This window comes from Phaethon aethereus (genome assembly GCF_964289735.1).
Source record: "Phaethon aethereus genome assembly, chromosome: 1".
NCBI classification, from domain to species: Eukaryota; Metazoa; Chordata; class Aves; order Phaethontiformes; family Phaethontidae; genus Phaethon; species Phaethon aethereus.
Window position 1 is genome coordinate 191,062,827 of NC_138575.1, and position 18,175 is coordinate 191,081,001.

Consider the following 18,175-nt stretch of genomic DNA (forward strand, 5'->3'; position numbering starts at 1 on the left):
GAAGGTTGCTAGTGTTTAGGTTTTATTAATCTTCACTAACAGGGTTCTAGGACTACAGAAGCTAATGAAGTGCCAGGTGCCCTGTTGTTTCTTAGATAGGATGGAACCAGTGGACTAGCCCAATTCTTTTCAGGTGCCAGTCTCTCAGATGACTACACAAGGAGCAAGGGTGACATTAAAACAGCCAGTGAAACTGCAGTCTAATGTTGCTAGTTTTGAGGAGGTGCTGGGTAACGTGTAACCAGAACAGAGAGTTGAACCCAGCATCTTTTGAAAGGTCACTCTACTTATGCCCATCTGTTTGCTGCTTTGAATATGACCTCTAGCTGTTTTAGCAAATGTTCCAAGGCTTTCTGTTCACTCCTCTGCTGAGCTCTCAAGTGCAAACAGTTTAAACCTTTTTCTGCTGCTGCTGGTAGGATATATAAATGGCCTTTTCCCAATTCTTTCATGCATCTTGTCTTTGCTACCCTCCTTATGATTCCCCTTCCAGGACTTTGTCTTAAGATGCTGCCGTAGGTTCTGTTTGTTTCTTTTAGGCTTTGGAAAAGGTTGGAACTACATAGCAAAGCAGGGATTGGATACTGTGTAAAACATTCTTAACATGGCATTAATTATATGGAGTCTGTTCTCATCCAGTTTGGCTACTGGTCCTGTAACTTAAGGTACAGTTCTTGATGCTTGGAGCTGCAGCAAGAGGCTGTGATTCCCCAGAGCTCATAGCATAACTTCATTCTTGAGTACCTGGACTTCAGAACTGGGGAATGCTTATATCCTCTTACCACCATGAGAATTCGCTCTCACTCGAGCTGGAGATGGAGAAGCTGCTGTTTCTCAGAGCAGTTCTCATTGAGAACTCATCATTCTCTTTTAGCAGAAACTTCATCAGGCAGCTAACTGACCTCCTGCACCACTGCTGCCTTGCTAACTAGGGTGCATACAGCTTCCTTTCCCAGGAGCAGGTAGTGAATGAAGGAGAAAAATCTGACAGTTTGTCAACTAAGGGAAGGATGGTGAAACCCATTTTTACATCACACCACAAAAGAGTGCTGTTTTCACAGTAGCTCATGAGGAAATAGTTGAACTGCCACTTCACCACATCTTGTAATCTAGAGTGGAGGAACCCGGGTCCTGAATTTAGGACCAGCAGGTCCAGCTGCAAGAGCTCTATGCCTCACCTGTTAGATTCAGAGTCCAGGGCCTGGGGATTAAGTTACTGGTCTAGATGCTGTACAAACCTCAGAAAGACTTTTTTTTCCTCTCATCAAGGATTATATAGTTTCATTGTTTGTAACTTCTGTATAAGGTTAAAGTCAAATGTTGGTGTTTTATAATCAAGATTATAATCTGTTTTTAAATCATAAATATTTTACTTTGGCATATTTCACAGTTGGACTTGAAGATCTTGAAGGTCTTTTCCAACCTTAATGATTCTGTGATTTCACCCCTCACTTCTTGTAAGCATCTACTCCTGGCTTTTTCTACAAATCAGAAGAACACTGTCCAGTTTAGAGTAAAAAGTCCGTCCCACTCCACCCGCTGAAACCTTCTTGTTTCCATAATCCATTGGCAATGCTCTTCTACTTGAAGTAGAAGCAGGGAAAAAAACAGGGGCAGGTTTAAGGCCCCTTCAATTTTTATGTTTTCAGTCAGCTGGTATCAAAATTGGTAAAGAAGTCTGTGTCTTTATAGGAACAGCTGAAACTGAGAAGTCCCTGAAACATCATGGATAGCCTGGGCATATGGAGAAGTAAATCAAGATACAAGTCAAATATTGCACACATTAAATAACTACTCTGCAGTGAATGCTGCTGGTAACCTGTACTTATGAGGAGTTAAGATTATACCTTTACTTTTTATCATTTTTTAAAAAGATTTTTGTAGAAAACTTTCCATGAAACTTGGAATTGCTTGTAAGGCTGAAAGCTTGGAAGCCTGGCTTTATGTTTGTCTTGCCATATTTCTACAGATTCCTTGTAAATTTGTCGAGGCTCTGTTTATCAGTATAACTCCACTTCTTTAATTCTTACGGGGATTACCAAGTAGGGTCTTTATCCTGGCCAGTAGGACCAACATGAATGAGGTTTCGTTCTCAACCCATGGACTCTGTAGGTGCTGCTCTGCATGTCATCTGCTTACCAGGGAGAGCCACAGAAGATTGCACATCTCCTGCAATGCTTATTTTGCAATGAACTCTAGGATATTTGTTTCTTACATGAAAAGAGCAATGTATTTAAAATTAAGAAATGTAAAAGTTATATATTTTATATATTGTATGAAATTTCCATATGCATTTTGGGTCTCTTCTATTCATTTCAGAGCAGTCATTTTAATTGCAGGTATTAAGTATCAGTAATAATTTGGCCTCTTGACTGAGAATTACAGAAATTCTCTGTTAATTGTCTGCCTTACAGCAAAACATGTTTTCTGCTAATAAAATTAATCTGACAGCAAGTGCTGAAGTGTATTTTTAAGTGCTTTGGGTTATTAGAAACATTACAGAGTGCTTTAAGATGCTCACACCCTTTACCGGCCCAGTGCTGTCTGCTGCTGCAGTCCCAGCTGCCTGCTGAGCTGCATCACCTCCCTCTGCCCTGCCTGAAGAATTTGTCTCAGTGTGAGACGATGTCACCTGTCAGCCTGGGAGAAGGGCTGGGATTCTCTTCCTCGGCCCTGTGAGCGTTAATGAGCATTAATTCCCTCTTCCTTGGGAGAATAAGAACTGCCTCAGGGAGCATTGCATGAACGGCCACCTCCACAGTCTGTTTCTCGGTTGGAAAGGATAGAAGTGGGCAAAGCTTTGACCGTTAAGAAGGAAAATTGGTCCCTGCTGCGCCTCCTGCCTTGCTGTCCTGGGTTGCCAGTGTGGGTATACGCAGGCTTCTTGATTCGTAGTCACCGCAGAGAGGGATCGCTGTAGGGATTGGGGCCAACAGCTATGCTGGTTAGTGGTGTGGATGAAGGGCAGCGAGTCTGTAGCATGAAGCAGGCGATGTAAAAACCCCATCAGGGGTTTTACATCCACCTAGCTCTAGCCCAGCATGTGGACAGGCCTGTTAGCCAGTGGTGTGCATTAGGGCTATTCCTGCAGTTCGTTTTCCTGTTTAACTTCATCTGAAAGGAATCCACTCAATGCACACCAGGACTGGCTCGTGTCACAGAGCCACTTGCAGTAAGTGGGGCCAGGTGGGAGATGCGTTTGGGAAGTGCTCTTGAACTGAAATGTCATTGTAGACACGCAGTGAGCAGTCAGTGGGACATGGTCAGCTGGGCAGGCAATGGGACAGGCTTCCCAGAGCCATGTTCAATGCAAGGACTTACTCTGAAAAGCTTGCAGTCCTCTAAATAGATTTTTTTTGTTTCAGCCATTCTGCCTGTGAACCAGACTTCAAATACCTGTCGGTATTGTTCAATATCTTGTTCAATATCTTTATTGATGATCTGGATGAGGAGATCGAGTGCTCCCTCAGTAAGTTTGCAGATGACACCAAGTTAGGTGGGAGTGTTGATCTGCTGGAGGGTAGGAGGGCTCTGCAGCAGGATCTGGACAGGCTGGATCGATGGGCAGAGGTCAACTGTATGAGGTTTAATAAGGCCAAGTGCAGGGTCCTGCACTTGGGTCACAACAACCCCATGCAATGCTACAGGCTTGGGGAGGAGTGGCTGGAGAGCTGCCCGGCGGAAAGGGACCTGGGGGTGCTGGTTGACAGCTGGCTGAACATGAGCTGGCATTGTGCCCAGGTGGCCAAGAAGGCCAACAGCATCCTGGCCTGTATCAGGAATAGTGTGGCCAGCAGGAGTAGGGAAGTGATTGTGCCCCTGTACTCGGCACTGGTGAGGCCGCACCTTGAATCCTGTGTTCAGTTTTAGGCCCCTCACTACAAGAAGGATGTTGAGGTGCTGGAGCGTGTCCAGAGAAGGGCAACGAAGCTGGTGCGGGGTCTGGAGCACAAGTCTTATGGGGAGCGGCTGAGGGAACTGGGGTTGTTTAGTCTGGAGAAGAGGAGGCTGAGAGGAGACCTTATCACTCTCTGCAACTACCTGAAAGGGGGTTGTGGCGACATGGGCGTTGGTCTCTTCTCCCAAGTAACTAGCAATAGGACAAGAGGAAATGGCCTCAAGTTGCACCAGGGGAGGTTTAGATTGGATATTAGGAAAAATTTCTTCACTGAGAGAGTGGTCAAGCATTGGAACAGGCTGCCCCGGGAGGTGGTTGAGTCGCCATCTCTGGAAGTGTTCAAAAAACATGTGGATGTGGCGCTTCAGGACATGGTTTAGGGGACATGGTGGCGCTGGATTAATGGTTGGACTTGATGATCTTGAAGGTCCTTTCCAACCTAGTGATTCTGTGATTCTGTTTGGCTTTAATTTGTTAGCTCCAGTAAGCGACATTGCTTGGAGACTAGAGAAGCAAAGAAGATGGTGGTGCGTGCTGATTTCTAATAGATCTGGATTACCCTATCATTAATGAAGGTGGTCACAATGCCACGTATGCAGAGCCAAACTCCATTCTGCACAGAAATGTAATTGCAGAGGACTGTCGTCAAACACTTGCTGATCTTCCTTGGGATCCTTCTGTTTTCCCAGACCTGCATAGCTAGCTATCTGCTAACATGCCGGGTTTGTATGCTGCATACACATACTTGGGCAACATCTAGTTTTAAGCACTTTTAGATACCAGACAGAATGCGCTGCTCTCTATTTCGCAGTTTTGTTCTTCCCTCTTTGAAGGGGAAAGGAGCTGGTAGCACAAGACATCTTCCACTGGAACCCTTCTGATAATGTGATGGATACAAGTAGGGCCACGATAAGGGTCGTTACCTTTATGACGTGCCAGAACAGTGTTCTGCTGTGCTCTGTGGCCTGCGGTGCTGCTCGCAGGCCGGGATTAATCCTACAGCCCCGGGGGCGAGAAGGGCAACGGCCAGCACTGCAAAGCGCGGGGAGAGAACAGGCAAAGAGCTGCCGGGACGATTCTGTGGCTGTCTTAACAAGCCCGAGTCGGAGAAGGTTCCTCAATTTACTTCCCTAGCTCTACACTCGGGGCTATTTTGCCTTAGAGGGAGGCAAAAAGAGCTCGGGTTTAAAGCAGCCGGGATTAAAAGGCGGGCGGGGCGCAGGGCTCCGGCGCCGCCGTCAGGGGGCGCTGCTGCGGGGGACGGGGCGGCGGCGAGGCCTGCGGCGGGGAGAGGGCCCGCCCGGGGCCCGGGCCGCGCGGCTAACGCGGCAGGGCTCTGTTTTACCGTAAAAGCTGCTAGAGACCTCCAGAAAATCCTCCTCCTCCTGCTGGTGCTGCTGCGGACAGCAAAAGACAAAGGTGTGCTGATGCTGGTTGTAAATGCCAGAACGCTTGAGGCGGCTCAAAACTCGTACATGGGAAGAGGGAAGGAGGAGGCTGGTGTGACTGTCATAGAGGTAATGGGTTTGCGTGACTGGCAACAGCACAGGTGTAACCGTGTTTGGGCTAGGAACAGGCATGCTGAGCTTTTTCCCTGGGGTATTTTGCAGCGTGACATGTATCTTCTGCACTCCAAGTATCCTCCCTTTGTACCTGCAACTTTCCACTTTGTTTTCCTGAGGAGCCGGGCTCTGCCTCAGCACCAGGTGGTCTTCCTGAAGCTACAGGACCACTGTGCGTTCCCACCACGGTGGAAGGGATGGGGTCTGTTCCAGCTTTAATGTAGATGGTACTTCTGCAATGTGTTATGAGAGGGGTGCGTTAACAAAAACGAAGCTGTTGCAGTCTGCTTGCATTTTTCTCCCCCTTTGCCTTCATTGCTTAACTATCTTTACTCTGGCTCTGATGAGGTCACCTCACTGCTTTGCCAGTAAATTTTCCCCCAGGGCAGCTAAATGTTCTAACTTGGAGAAATAAATAAGGAGTTGATGAAGCCTGGGGAAACCATGAAGCATTTGAACAATAACTTCAGCAGAAACCAGGCCTTAGGGACATGTCATACAAATGCCAGCATAGACACATTCCCCCGTCCCAGCCCAATGTCCTTTCAGAAATACCTGAAAGATGTATTTAAAATAGTATGAATGCCAGTACATCCACCTGCTACTGGCCTTTCATTCCCATCGTGGGGCAAGACAGATTCATCTAGCAAAAGCAAAAACCAGCAGAAGCAGAGCCTGGCTGCATGGCTAGAAGTGGTGTCCATTAGCAGGACAGCTGGGTCTTTTGTTGGAATGAACGTATGCCTCTCCTCCCTCGGCAATGCCTGCCATCCCCTGGGAGATACTGTTGCCTTGCCTGCCGGTAGGCCTGTCCCCAGTGTTTCTGTCCTTTGAGCCTTTGACAGGAAGCATTAGCCACTGCTGTCAGCCCAGAGTGAGAACCTGCTCTGTCCCATGAGCTAATTGTGGTTCTGCCCTTGACACTCCTTAGGGCTCAAGGCAAGCCCATCCATGCATGTAAGTTTTCCCCCCACACCCAGCTTTAAAATGGGGAGGAGGTGCCTTTCTCCACTTCCCCCGTCGGAACTCATGAGACCTGCTGTCTGCGGGCTCCCGCTTGTCCTCCTCATACAGAGCCCGTTGGGCATCTGACCATCTGCCTGAGCAAATGATGGGTTTGTTTGCTCCCTCCTAGCTGCCGGGGCAGGGCTGTGCCTGGGTGTGCCGCCTGCTGAAAAGCTAACCGTGCCTGCGTGTTTGCACAAAGCTCTGAACAGATGCAACGGGCTCTGCTTTGACAAGGGTATTTTTAAATCCGCTCCAAACCCTTCCTTGTCAGGCCAGCTGTTCTACAAGCGAACTGAAGGGCATTGCCAAAACTGCACGTTAGTAGAGGTATGTACCCAGCAATTTGGAAATAAAGGGCTTCTATTCATAAGAGTTGAGCAAGGTGCTTTCATGGCCCCAAAGACACGTTCCTGTCTTCTCTGTGCCCTCAGAAGACATAACTCCATTCATTAGCAGACTGGTAGCTCTCCCCAGGAAAGCTGCATTGCAGAGTTGGGCGGTTTTTGTTGCTTTAACTTTGAGGAGCTCGGCTATGGTGCAGTGACTGGGCTGGTGCCTGTTGTGTATCCAAAGGACTTTGTTCGTGCCTGTCACCTTGGTGGTCAAGTGCTTGCTGCCCGACAACTTGCGAAACCTCAACATGCTGGAGGTGCCTGATGGCATGCTGTGACAGTTAAAACAAGTAAGTAAGTAAATTACACATTTGGCCATGGGACTATGGGGCTTTATTCCCAAATATGCACATGGGAGAGAAGCTCACAGCCCCTACACACAGCACTAGCAAGATGCAAAATGGGCATACCGAGAGAGGGAGGAGAGTGAGGGGGTGTGGGACACACACCTGAGCCATACCTCTTGTGCTGCACCGCAGCAGATATCTGACATCTCACAGATGGCCAGGGCAGTGCCATGCTTTCCTGGGGTGAAGGCTCAGTAGCAAAGCCCTCCTAGCTGTTGGCAGTGCCATACAGTGATGAAAAATAGCCATGGGGTTCTTGTAGCAAAGGTGAATTACAGTGTTCAGCTGCACGATGCAAGGCAGAACGCTGTCTTAACAGCTGGGACACCCCCTGTCCCCGTCCCCAGTACCCCAGTCAGTACTAAGCCAGATAGGTGTGGGTGTTTAGGGGAAGCCCCGCCCTGCTCTGGCACAGCTGGGCTTGGCTATGGCTTGGCCAGAGCCAAGGTGGCGCTGCACCCTGGGCACTGGCTTTCCCCATCCTCCTGCCACTCGTGCTGTGACACAGCCGGAGGTGGCAAAAGTCATTTTTACTGTAGCTTTGCAAAGCCACTCACAACTGATGCCATAGGAAAGGGGTTGCTTGTTTGATTGTTTTTTCTGCTTTCACATTCCTGGAAAGAGGGGCCAGCACGAGGTAGGGCTGTGGTGCAGGACCATGAGTCAGGAGGGCTGGGCTCGCTGCCTGCGTCTCCCTGAGGCTCTCGGGGGAGCCGGGCCAAGTCACAGCCCTGTGAGATGCTTGGCTTACTGCTGAACCACACGGCCAAAACTGCTAACCTTGTCCTGGGTTTTCCATTAGCCTCATCCCAGCATCAACTGTGCTCAGAGCTGGCTTGGACTGCTGCTGCCTTGTGGCTTCAGGCACTGCAGGCTGAGGGATGCCAGCCTTTGCTGGAGGCAAGGCTCCCCTTCAGCATGGGCTGGGTTGGCAGTGACTTTAGCTCCTTCTCTTGCCCAGGCCACAGCAGCTCTCACCAGCAGGACTGCCTCTCTCTCGCTGTGGGGTTGGACCTTCCACTAGAGGCTCTGGGACACCTCCTGCCCAGCCTTAACAGCTTGTGCTGTTCCACTTGGTGCACGTGTATGGAATAAATGTGCAGTGGGCCTGAGTGAGTAACTCCATAGCTCACTGGGCTTGTCACTCAGTGGGAGAGGAGCCCTGGATTTGCTCTGAACAGGTAGAAAGACTGGCTGAGCTCTCTGTTAAGGCACTGCCTGGAAGCGGGAACATATCAGTTCCTGAGGCCAGGCCTGCATTTATGCCAAAAACTGATGTTCCAGGACTTGGACTCCAGCAGTGAAGGCCCTTAGGAGCCTGCATTCATCACCAGGCATCAGTGAGTGCTAGGTGTCTCCAGCTCCAGCCCCAGGCGCACTGCAGCCCAGCAGAATTTCTGGCACCTGTCTGCTCCAACAGGAAAGCAGCTAGCCACTTTAGGTCCATCAGTGTAAGAGCTATGAAATGGGGTTTTACTGCTTGGCAGTAAATGCAACAAATCCTTATGGTCTATGTAGTCCTTAGCTGCTTGATGCTGTTCAGCTGTGGGCCATGTGTACGAGTCCAGTGGGCGATGCTCAAGAGTGAGCTCTGCACAGGGAAAGTGGCAGGTGCCAAAATGCAAGTCCATAAATGGTGTAAGGCCATGGAAACCTGTATTTTTATGCAAGTGTGCTTAGACAAGAAGGGGGAGAGCTAGGTACAATTCCCTTTCATGTCAGAGCAACCAAAACCTATATCCCCTCTGCCTTCATAATGTCTTGTACCACCGGGGATAAGACATTCTGCAGGAAGGTGCTTCCAGCCAAAATGTGCTTCTACTTCAGACAGAAAAATGAAGCATTTTTTGGCCCAGAGAAAAAGCTGCTCAGTGCACCCTTTGGAAAGAGGCCTGGGTTCTCTTAGCCCTGCTCCAATTTCATAGATGAGCAAAGCACGCACCAGAGAACAAATGGGATCCAGATCCTCTTCCTCATGCGATTGCTTTTATCATTAGATTACAAGGTCCAAGTCATTCTCTCCTTTCTCATCTGATCTTGTCCCTGGAACATACAGATTGAGAGGCTCAAGTGGTCTTAACGCCCACGTTTCTTGAAGGCCAGAGTCCTGCATCCTCCCCCTTGGTTCACACCTGCTGGCGTACATGCCATTACAGACAGGGGAGGCTGTTGCCACTACTTTTTTTTAGTAGAACAAGCTGCCCAAATCCCAGGACAGAAGCTTATGTTTCAAAGATTCCTGGCACCCTGCTGTATCAAATAAGGTTTTATGTGCGGCATCATACATCACATGTTGGCAGAGATTCATTCGTATGATCCAAAACCCCCCTGAATGCTGGGTGGGGATTGGAATGAAGAGGCTGCAGCCCAGGAGTCCTCCAGCTTCTTTCTCTCTCCAGACTAGAATCTGCTTCCCTGTCCTCATCCTGATGAACTGTGTCCTGCAATCACACAGCTCCCCCCAGATATTACTTTCAGACAAATTGTGAGTTCCTGGTGGGAGCAGTCACTTAGGCAGAAGAAACACCTTGATTGAATGCACCAAAGGAAATTAGTTCTATTGTTATTTTAAAGTTGCATTAGAAAAGACCTAATTTTCATTTAATTAGGGATGTGTCCCTACCTGCTGTGAAATATTATCATGGTGCTTAATTTTGGCTTCACCATTTCTTCTGCTTTTTCTTCTTTCAAAGAGCTAAGCAAGTTGGGCTTGGGGAAGATGCAATTACTTTGAGGTGTGTTGGCAATATCTACTTCAGGACTGGCTTCTTGTATGATAAGCTGCAAAGGGCCTGGCACATGTCATTTTACTGTAAGACCACTCCTTTTTTCCCTCTCTTGCAGACACACATGCACACACACCCCTTTTTCACAAGCCCTCCTTAACACTTACTCCTGCTGTCGGATGTCTGCTCATGCTGGAAAAGGCTGCCTTTGCAGGGATGGGGCCCATCGCTCTATTCCCTTATGGCCTGCCACAGCTCTGCCTACGCCAACACCGGGGTGTGGGTGTAACCTCGCTCCTCATACTACAGCCAGGTTTTGATGTCTTCAGCTGCGCTTCAGTGTCCAGACCGTGGAGACAGGAGTGTCTCACAGCGCTGACCACCCTCACAGATGCGCTGGGCACGTCTGCATGGGTTACACTCACGTTCTCAAGGGCAGGCCTTCCCCACCATTAGAGATTTCTTCCAAGCATGGGCTGGAAGCCCAATGTTCTCATGTGACTCCAGAGGCTGAGGCAATGGACACGTGCCTCTGTGTTAATCCGGCCCTGGAGACAGCCCCACCGTGGGAGCTCAGAGCACAGCCAAGCGCCCTTCGGTTTCAGGCTCCAAATCGCAGAGGATCAGACTTAAATGACTAGTTCTGAGGACTGTGGTTCTGGAGATGCTCCTTTATCGACCTGCGAGCTAGCACTGATAGTGAGCCCTACCCACGGGGCTGGGGGTGAAGATCGCAGTCAGGCTAAGCTGGACTTGCAGCCTGGCTTATCAGGCCCCCTGCCAGCCAGGGCTGCAGATGTGATGCCTTCAGAGTGCATTAGCTCTGAAGACAGTGCTTGTCTCTCTTTCTCTCCATCTGCTGAAACTGGTTGGCAAAGGAGAGAAAGAATTTAGCACTATGCAGAGTCTGGCTATCCCGAAAGGCAAGAGGAAAAAAACAGAGATAGAAATAAGGGGTGATCAGTAATCATGCCTTTAATAGCTTGTAAATATTTTTTTTTTTAAATTCCAGGCAACTAAGATGTACATTTTTTGTGTGTATCTGACATTTAAAAAAAAACATGAATCCACAATCTGTTCCATTTCATCCCTTTTCTAAAGCACATAAATTAAAGTATCAGTCACCCCAATATACAACAGTTTTATGAAGGAAAAAGTCTTGTTCTGTTTTTACAATTCAGTGTCACCTTTTTAACTGAAGCATTAGCTAGCATTTTAGCTAGAAAACTGTCTTACAACAAATAGGAAAACTCAGAACTTAGACTGTCCAGAAACATTCAAGAAATTTCCACTCCCTGCTCTCAAACTCCACTTCCTAATAAAGCATCAGAGTAACATTTTCATTTCCCGCTAGAAAACAAAAGACCCCAAAAACTCTTCAGACACTCCCAGGAGACACTGTTTGGACCACAAAACTTATTAAACTTAAAACATTAACAGTGCAACAATTTCCCTTTCTATAACTTCAAAGCAGAACCTGAATTTACATCGGGATGAGCAAGCATAGAAAACGTCAGACTACAGGTAACCTTTGGCGCCTGGGGCTGCTAAGTGGCCTCCCACACTTGATTTAGGTATCCAGTAAATGCTCTCGGCTTTGAGAGCGCCTGCAGCTCCCAAGTGACTTGGGGACCCTGGGCCACTAAGCAGTTCAGGCTGAGGCCATTTCAGCATCCCCTTGCTGAACTCAGCACAACCCTGGCTCGCACAGCCGGGATTTGAATCCAGATGGGAAGACGCTGAGGACCCTTCTCTCACACGGGTGCCAGGGCTCAGGGCTTGACACGATCCAGCCACGTAGCTCTGGCCACCACCCAAAATTATTCTCGCTGAAGCTGGGGACAGGCTTCTTAATGATTTTGGTAGGTGCAGGATGACTTTATTAGCAATACAGCATAGGCCTTGACGGAGCGAGGTTGCTTTTGCTTTCTTCCTATTGGGAAGCACATGGGCAGCACGTACCTGGGGCTGCTCCTCATCAGTCTGCTTGGGAGCTGATGGGAATAGTCTGTGCTGTAGCACAAGGTAGATCACTTATGGGAAAATGGGAGGGAGGCAGAAACAGTTCATCTGGCTGATGTCTTCGTTCATTCCCTAGCACTGAATAGAAAACCTCTGATCTTGGGGAAAAGAAAACTTAAAAGACGAAAGAACACAAAAATAAAGTGAAAACGTGACCCTTACTGCTTTTTCATCTCCCGCTGTTTTGACTAAAGAACCCAATCTGTAAGTGCAGCTAACTCCAGAGACAAATGTTGTGCTCTTTCACAGTCTTGTGTGTGTGCAGCACTAGAACAATGTCGCAACTACAGGTGCAAAGGAACAACATTACAGTCCTCAGAAGACCTACTCTGTGCACTCACCAACAGCTTGAGTTTGCTGATAAAGTTAAGCAGAGAGGTTCATTCTTCTTGAGCACAAGTGAAAATCCATCAAACAAGCTTCTATTACAGAGAGATTCTAAACTGACATAAATAATTATAGTCTTGATTAAAAATAATATATTATTCTAGACCTTTGTTTTTTTAGTTCTCATGTAAAACCCCTATACTCTTGACATCTAGGAACAAAGACAAAATAAAAACCAGGCACTTGCTGTGCCTTCTCAAGCACTATTGTGGTGTTTAAGGGACACAGAGGAACGTAACAAATGAGATTAATGCCTGCAGTGGAAAACGAGAGGAGTTCTTCATGCCGTTGGCTTTTTCAAGTCTCGGATTTGCTTAATCAGGTAGTTCTTCTCATCAGTGAATTGTTCATCATCCGTCCTCTCTTTCTGGAAGTTGCTCAGAAACTCAATTAGCTTGGGTTGGTTTTTCAGCAGGATCTCCACAATAGGCTGTGTTTTGTTTGGACTAGCCACAAAAACCTAACATGCAAACAAAACCAGGCGGGGGGGGGGGGTGGGGGGAGAAGAGAGAGGGAGGGAGAAGAACATCAGTCACAACATCCCCGTAAGTTATTTTCTGACAAGTCAGCTGAAGGCTGGCAAGGAGACACTCTGCTGCTACACACCTTGTCCCAAGGCACAGAGAGAGGAGTTACAAACATGTTGGTTCAACAGCAAATTGAGGCAAAGCTATGCATGTACATGGTATCGCTTGCCTTTAATTTTGCTCTTTGTTGATACAGAGTTCAACTGTAAATGCAGCTATTGAGAGCAGGCTATCAATTCTCAGCCTCTTCCACATGCAAGACTTAACTACACAGAAATTAATTATCAGGAGAATGGAAAAGCTTTGTGTCAGTATTGATACCATTTCCATACTAAACCTGGCCTAAAATTAGACTTGCCAGCTTTGTTTTAGTTTGGAAAAATATGTCAGAGGCTCCACTTCCCCTTGCCTAATCCATCCATGGGAGCATGGAAATTTCCAGCAGCAGGAGCAGGAACAGGAGTGCCGTGGTGTGCCCCGTGCCTTCGCTGCCCTCGCCGAGCAGAGGAGGGTGGCAACGCAGGGAGGCGATGTGAGACACAGATACTCACCTGCCGCAGCCAGCCCACTGCTGTGGGCTTACTGGTCTTCTCAGATAGTAATTTTTAAGGATAAACCTAGCCATGCTCCGATTTTTCCTTCTGTAAAGCTTAAATCTGCAGAGTTTTCTGGCTCTGAACACTACCCCCTACTCCACAACACTGTTTCTTTAACATTTTCTCTGTCTTACACACCGGCTGATGACAGGAAATTTACGGCCAGTTGTAAAGGCCAGCAGTGACAAGCTCATCCCAGGGACCTCAGGGTGCCACGGAGATAGAAGCTCTGCAGACATCAGTCACAAGGGGCCAGCAGCAGGAACACACGCGCAGCACATCCCTGGCCACCCCGGGAGGAGCTCCCACATCTGGCTGACACCGAGGTTACCATGGCTGGTCAACAAAACACCGCCCAAGCCCTTGTGCAACGACATAAATAACTCGAGTTATTCTCTACCCAATGAGAAAAAATTAAGGATGGACAGGACTGGAAAACATCCAGTTTCCCTCCAAGCCTGTTCAAACCAGAATGAAAACAAACATCTACTGACAGTACAGAATGGCGTGCTGTCCGGCCGAGCGCAGGCGGCACCACCACTCGCCCAGCTCCGGAGCCACTGGCTCCAGACTTGCGGCTCGTCTGCAGGTTCATTTACCTCCGCTGAGATTGTGCCCACATGAAAACTTGGGCCACATCCAGCTGCGCAGGAAGGTGCTGTGTTCCATGATGAGGAACATGCACACACCGTCCTGGGGAGTGGTGTTACAGCCAGTTGCCCCCAGAAACAACACCTGGTAACACCTGTGGCAGGATTCAGACTGGACCCACCATTAGGCTTTGTACTTCCCAACTAGGGGATGTCATACAAGTGGTGTGGAAAATGCCAAACGGGGGGAATGTGTGGAAAGAATGGGGCTCAGCACACATCAGCAGTGCCACACCAAGTACTTCTGCCCAGACAGGGAGGTAAGACTTTTTTTTTATTCCATAAAAGTGAGGCAAAGCATCTACTCTTAAATCCTGGCATCCTGATGCCGTAAGAGCCCTAATCCCTGCCTGTGCTTTTGTCTCCTCTGGATCCCTCCTCCTCAGGTTGCTCCTAGGAGTCCCTGCTTCAAGGCACTTTTCCCTCTGCTCTGGGAAAAGAGCTGCAACCTCTGCCACGCTGGGTGAACGCTCCCAGGCCCCAAGTCTTTTACAAAGCTTTCCATGATCTAGTGGCCAGGCCATGTTCCCTGCGACAGTATAGTATCTGCAGTTATTCACACTGTCTTTGCACAGGCTTCCACATTGCCTTTCTCTGATTACCCTGAGCTATAATCTCAAATAATTTCCTTTTATGCCTACGTGCCAACTAAAACTTCTCAAGAGCATCACCAACAGCCCCAACTCCCGTCAGAGGATCCACATCAGAGCAACCACTGTAAAATAACAGCTTTCTTGCATGATGCTCCAAGTGCAACATCTTCCCAGGGACACATCTATCAGTGGGTCACACAGCTAGTTCACAGCTCTCACTACACTTGATGGACTGTCAATAGCTGATTTTTCTGTCACTGCCTGCAGCACCTGAAAGCAATATCCCCTCCTTTGCAAATAACCTTGATAAGCTGCTATCGATGCACTGGTTCCCCTTAGACTGGGAAATAAAGGGTTTGGGGATGTAAATCACTACTGAACATACTTTACAGCTTTCCAGGCTGTGCCTTATCTACAGAACACGAATCTTGAAATCTCGTGGGTACGAACGCTTGGCTCTGGCTGAGACTGCGGCAGTTCATGCTGTCAGCTGGAGCAGCCCCATGATGCAGCTCCCCATATGCTGACCTACAGCAGGTCACCACGCTGATGGAGGCTGGATACTTCCAGGATTTGGACTGTGATAAGCCCCCAGTCATGTGGACAAGCTTCCTTTGGGAAAAGCAGTATGTAAGCCTCGGGGCAGGGATGAGGAAAGTAACCGTTACAGATCTTCATTAAAAGTTTGTAATTTGGGGAGTTCAGTTCCTGCTGTGACCAGGAGAAGGAAACCATCAAGTACACTGGCAGGACCCACATTTTTAGAAATAATCTAATTACGGTGCAAATGGGGTCCATTAAAGAAGGCCTGTCCTTGAAGTGCTGAACATCTTCCTTCAATGAATATTAGGCCTGCTTGTAAGGATGGCTGAAGGCTGACTCTCAAAATCAAAAAATCTAAATCATTCTTCTTGTAAAAGCTATCTGGTCTGCAAACAGAACTGGAAGGTTTTAGTGGTAAACCTAGTAAATACCAGCATTTTATACTGGTCCTACAACTGGTATTACCATAGCAAATAATTAAATAACTTAGTTTAATGGAAGACATCACATCCTGTTTATAATCTATAAATAATCAAGCAGGAAGATATCTCCCCCTTGCAAAACTGTCAAACTGAACATGCAAACAGAGATCATCTTGAGTGTCAGTCTTGCTCGGTGTCAACAGGGACTCATAAAGAGAGAATGTTAAAGGAACAGAAAATTCCTGAAATGTTATTCAATACTTGGATAAGCAAACAAAGTCAATTCTGCCAGTATCAACTAATCAGCTTCACAAAGCCCAGGACTGGGACCACCATGAGACTTTACTTATAAAAGAGCCCCCCTTGTTCAGAACTCTGTATTGTCACAGAAGAGGAGATAAGTCCCTGAAAACGGAAATCATTATTAATGTTATCATCGGGAATGTTTCTAGTAAGATGAAGTTTAACTGAAGCTAAAACACTTCACAGAGATCTTAAGTTCATCTGTGGTTTTATTATGAAAGGTTGCATGTTCTAGAGCACTTAATTCTGATAGACAAGAGAGACAGAGACCCAAAATAAAGAGAGTACTCATATTATAAGGGGGTTGTGGCGAGGTGGGTGTTGGTCCCTTCTCCCAAGTAACCAGCGATAGGACGAGAGGAGACAGACTCAAGTTGCTCCAGGGGAGGTTTAGATTAGATATTAGGAAAAAATTCTTTATGGAGAGAGTGGTCGAGCATTGGAACAGGCTGCCCAGGGAGGTGGTAGAGTCAACATCACTGGAAGTGCTCAAAAAACGTGTGGATGTGGCACTTCAGGATATGGTTTAGTGAGCATGGTGGTGTTGGGTTGATGGTTGGACTTGATGATCTTAAAGGTCTTTTCCAACCTTAATGATTCTGTGTGATTCTGTGATTAGAATTCCAACTCTAAAAATAGCTGTTTCAGCACAGTTCCATTTTGTGAATATTTGCAAAAGGCCTGGAATGAAAATCAACTCTGAAGCTTCAAAAGTTGTGCAAAGTGGAACTGTGCTCTTCTCTATTAAAAGTCATACACTGTATTTTTTCAAACAAATACCAAGATTAGAGAATTTGATCTTGTTTCCTTACAATTAATAACCAGGCATCACCACCCTCTGGGACTACAGTAGAGCAAACATGATTGGATAGAGGTTGGATACCTTGGATTGGGTATTTGAAGACTCACTCTGGTATCACGCACAATCTTACTGTGTCAGGAAACGACACACAGAAGTGCCTTATGGTTCATGTTGCATTGCGCTATAAGCATCGCATAACACTTCTTGCCCCTTAAACTCTCCAGCTAAGAAACAGAGAGGACACATCCCCACAAACATGGTTTCAGCTTCGTACCAAGAGGAAACTCATTACGGTCAAATTGTGTGAGACCATTTGCAGAGCAAGCTGCAGGATATAGCTCTGTAATGTGCACAAAAGAGAATGGAAAAATGAAACTAAGGTCACAAAACACAGCGTACCCATTCTATTTTTAGATTTAAAGAGTAAAATATATCTTGCTAAATGTCTGCTTAAGAACAAGAAAGTTGCATAATCCCAATTCACCGCTACAGGGTGATTTCCTCAAAATAATCTAATTATTTATGTGAAAGCCAAGAGGAGTTGTTATTACCCTTTATTTGTAAATGCATAAGGTGAAAGGAATACCTGCACCACGTCCGTGTACATCTGCAAGATTTCATCTCCCCTACAGGCAAACTGAAAGCAGGCTCCACTAATAACTGTCACAAATGCATCACAGGAGCTGGACAGCCCTTCCCAGTATTTGGTCCTCAGAGTGTGTATGCTCAAGACTGAGAACTCTCCACTGAAATCAATGCAGAGAAGAGACGGTGACTCTCAAAGCCTACAACTCTGGGCGACCCCACTGGATTATTTGTGGAGGAGGAGGAAAGGGGTGAGGTGTGTTAGCTTTTCCTGATGATCAAATACTGGCTAATCTTCATGCATACATTGTCTGGGACATTCAGCTTTACAAAGCAGCCACAGGCCTTTAGGATGGTGCCGCAAAGCAGAAGATCCATTTTGCTCAGGCAAAAGGAAGAGAAGGAGCTGGAGCTAGGAGGAAGATCAAGCATCTACTCAATGGAGAATGGAAGGAGGCACTGCAAGTGGGCGCTCTGTTTGTCTTCAGTTTCCCACCCAAAGCATCCTGGATGAGTGAAATGTTCTCAGAGCTTGAAGGGGTATTGGCATTTTCAGCCATGAAATGTTCCTGCAAAATATTTTTGCACTAGAGGTGCTCATCATTTTAATCTCTGTCTTACCGTTTTGAATCTTCAATAATTAGAAATTGCCTTAGGGAGGTTAGAGTCATACGCCTTTTTTGGGGTGAGCTGGGGCATGGGAGCATTGGAATCTGGATGCTTACAAAACAAGCACTTTTTCATTTCAACTGTGTCTAACTGGTGCAACATCTAAATCAGGTAACTTAAATCCAAATTTTTTGGCAGCTCAG

General features: G+C 47.1%; 1 protein-coding gene across 1 annotated transcript in view; it reads right to left on the minus strand.

Annotated features, from left to right (window-relative positions):
• Positions 1-12,622: 12,622 nt before the first annotated feature.
• CAB39L (calcium binding protein 39 like) overlaps positions 12,623-18,175 on the minus strand; it is a gene marked incomplete at its 3' end in the record, with an annotated part of 37,513 nt that continues 31,960 nt past the window's right edge. Inside the window, exon 8 of the mRNA XM_082001302.1 lies at positions 12,623-12,802. Coding sequence (XP_081857428.1) covers positions 12,623-12,802 — 180 coding nt within the window. The remainder of the gene's footprint in view (positions 12,803-18,175) is intronic.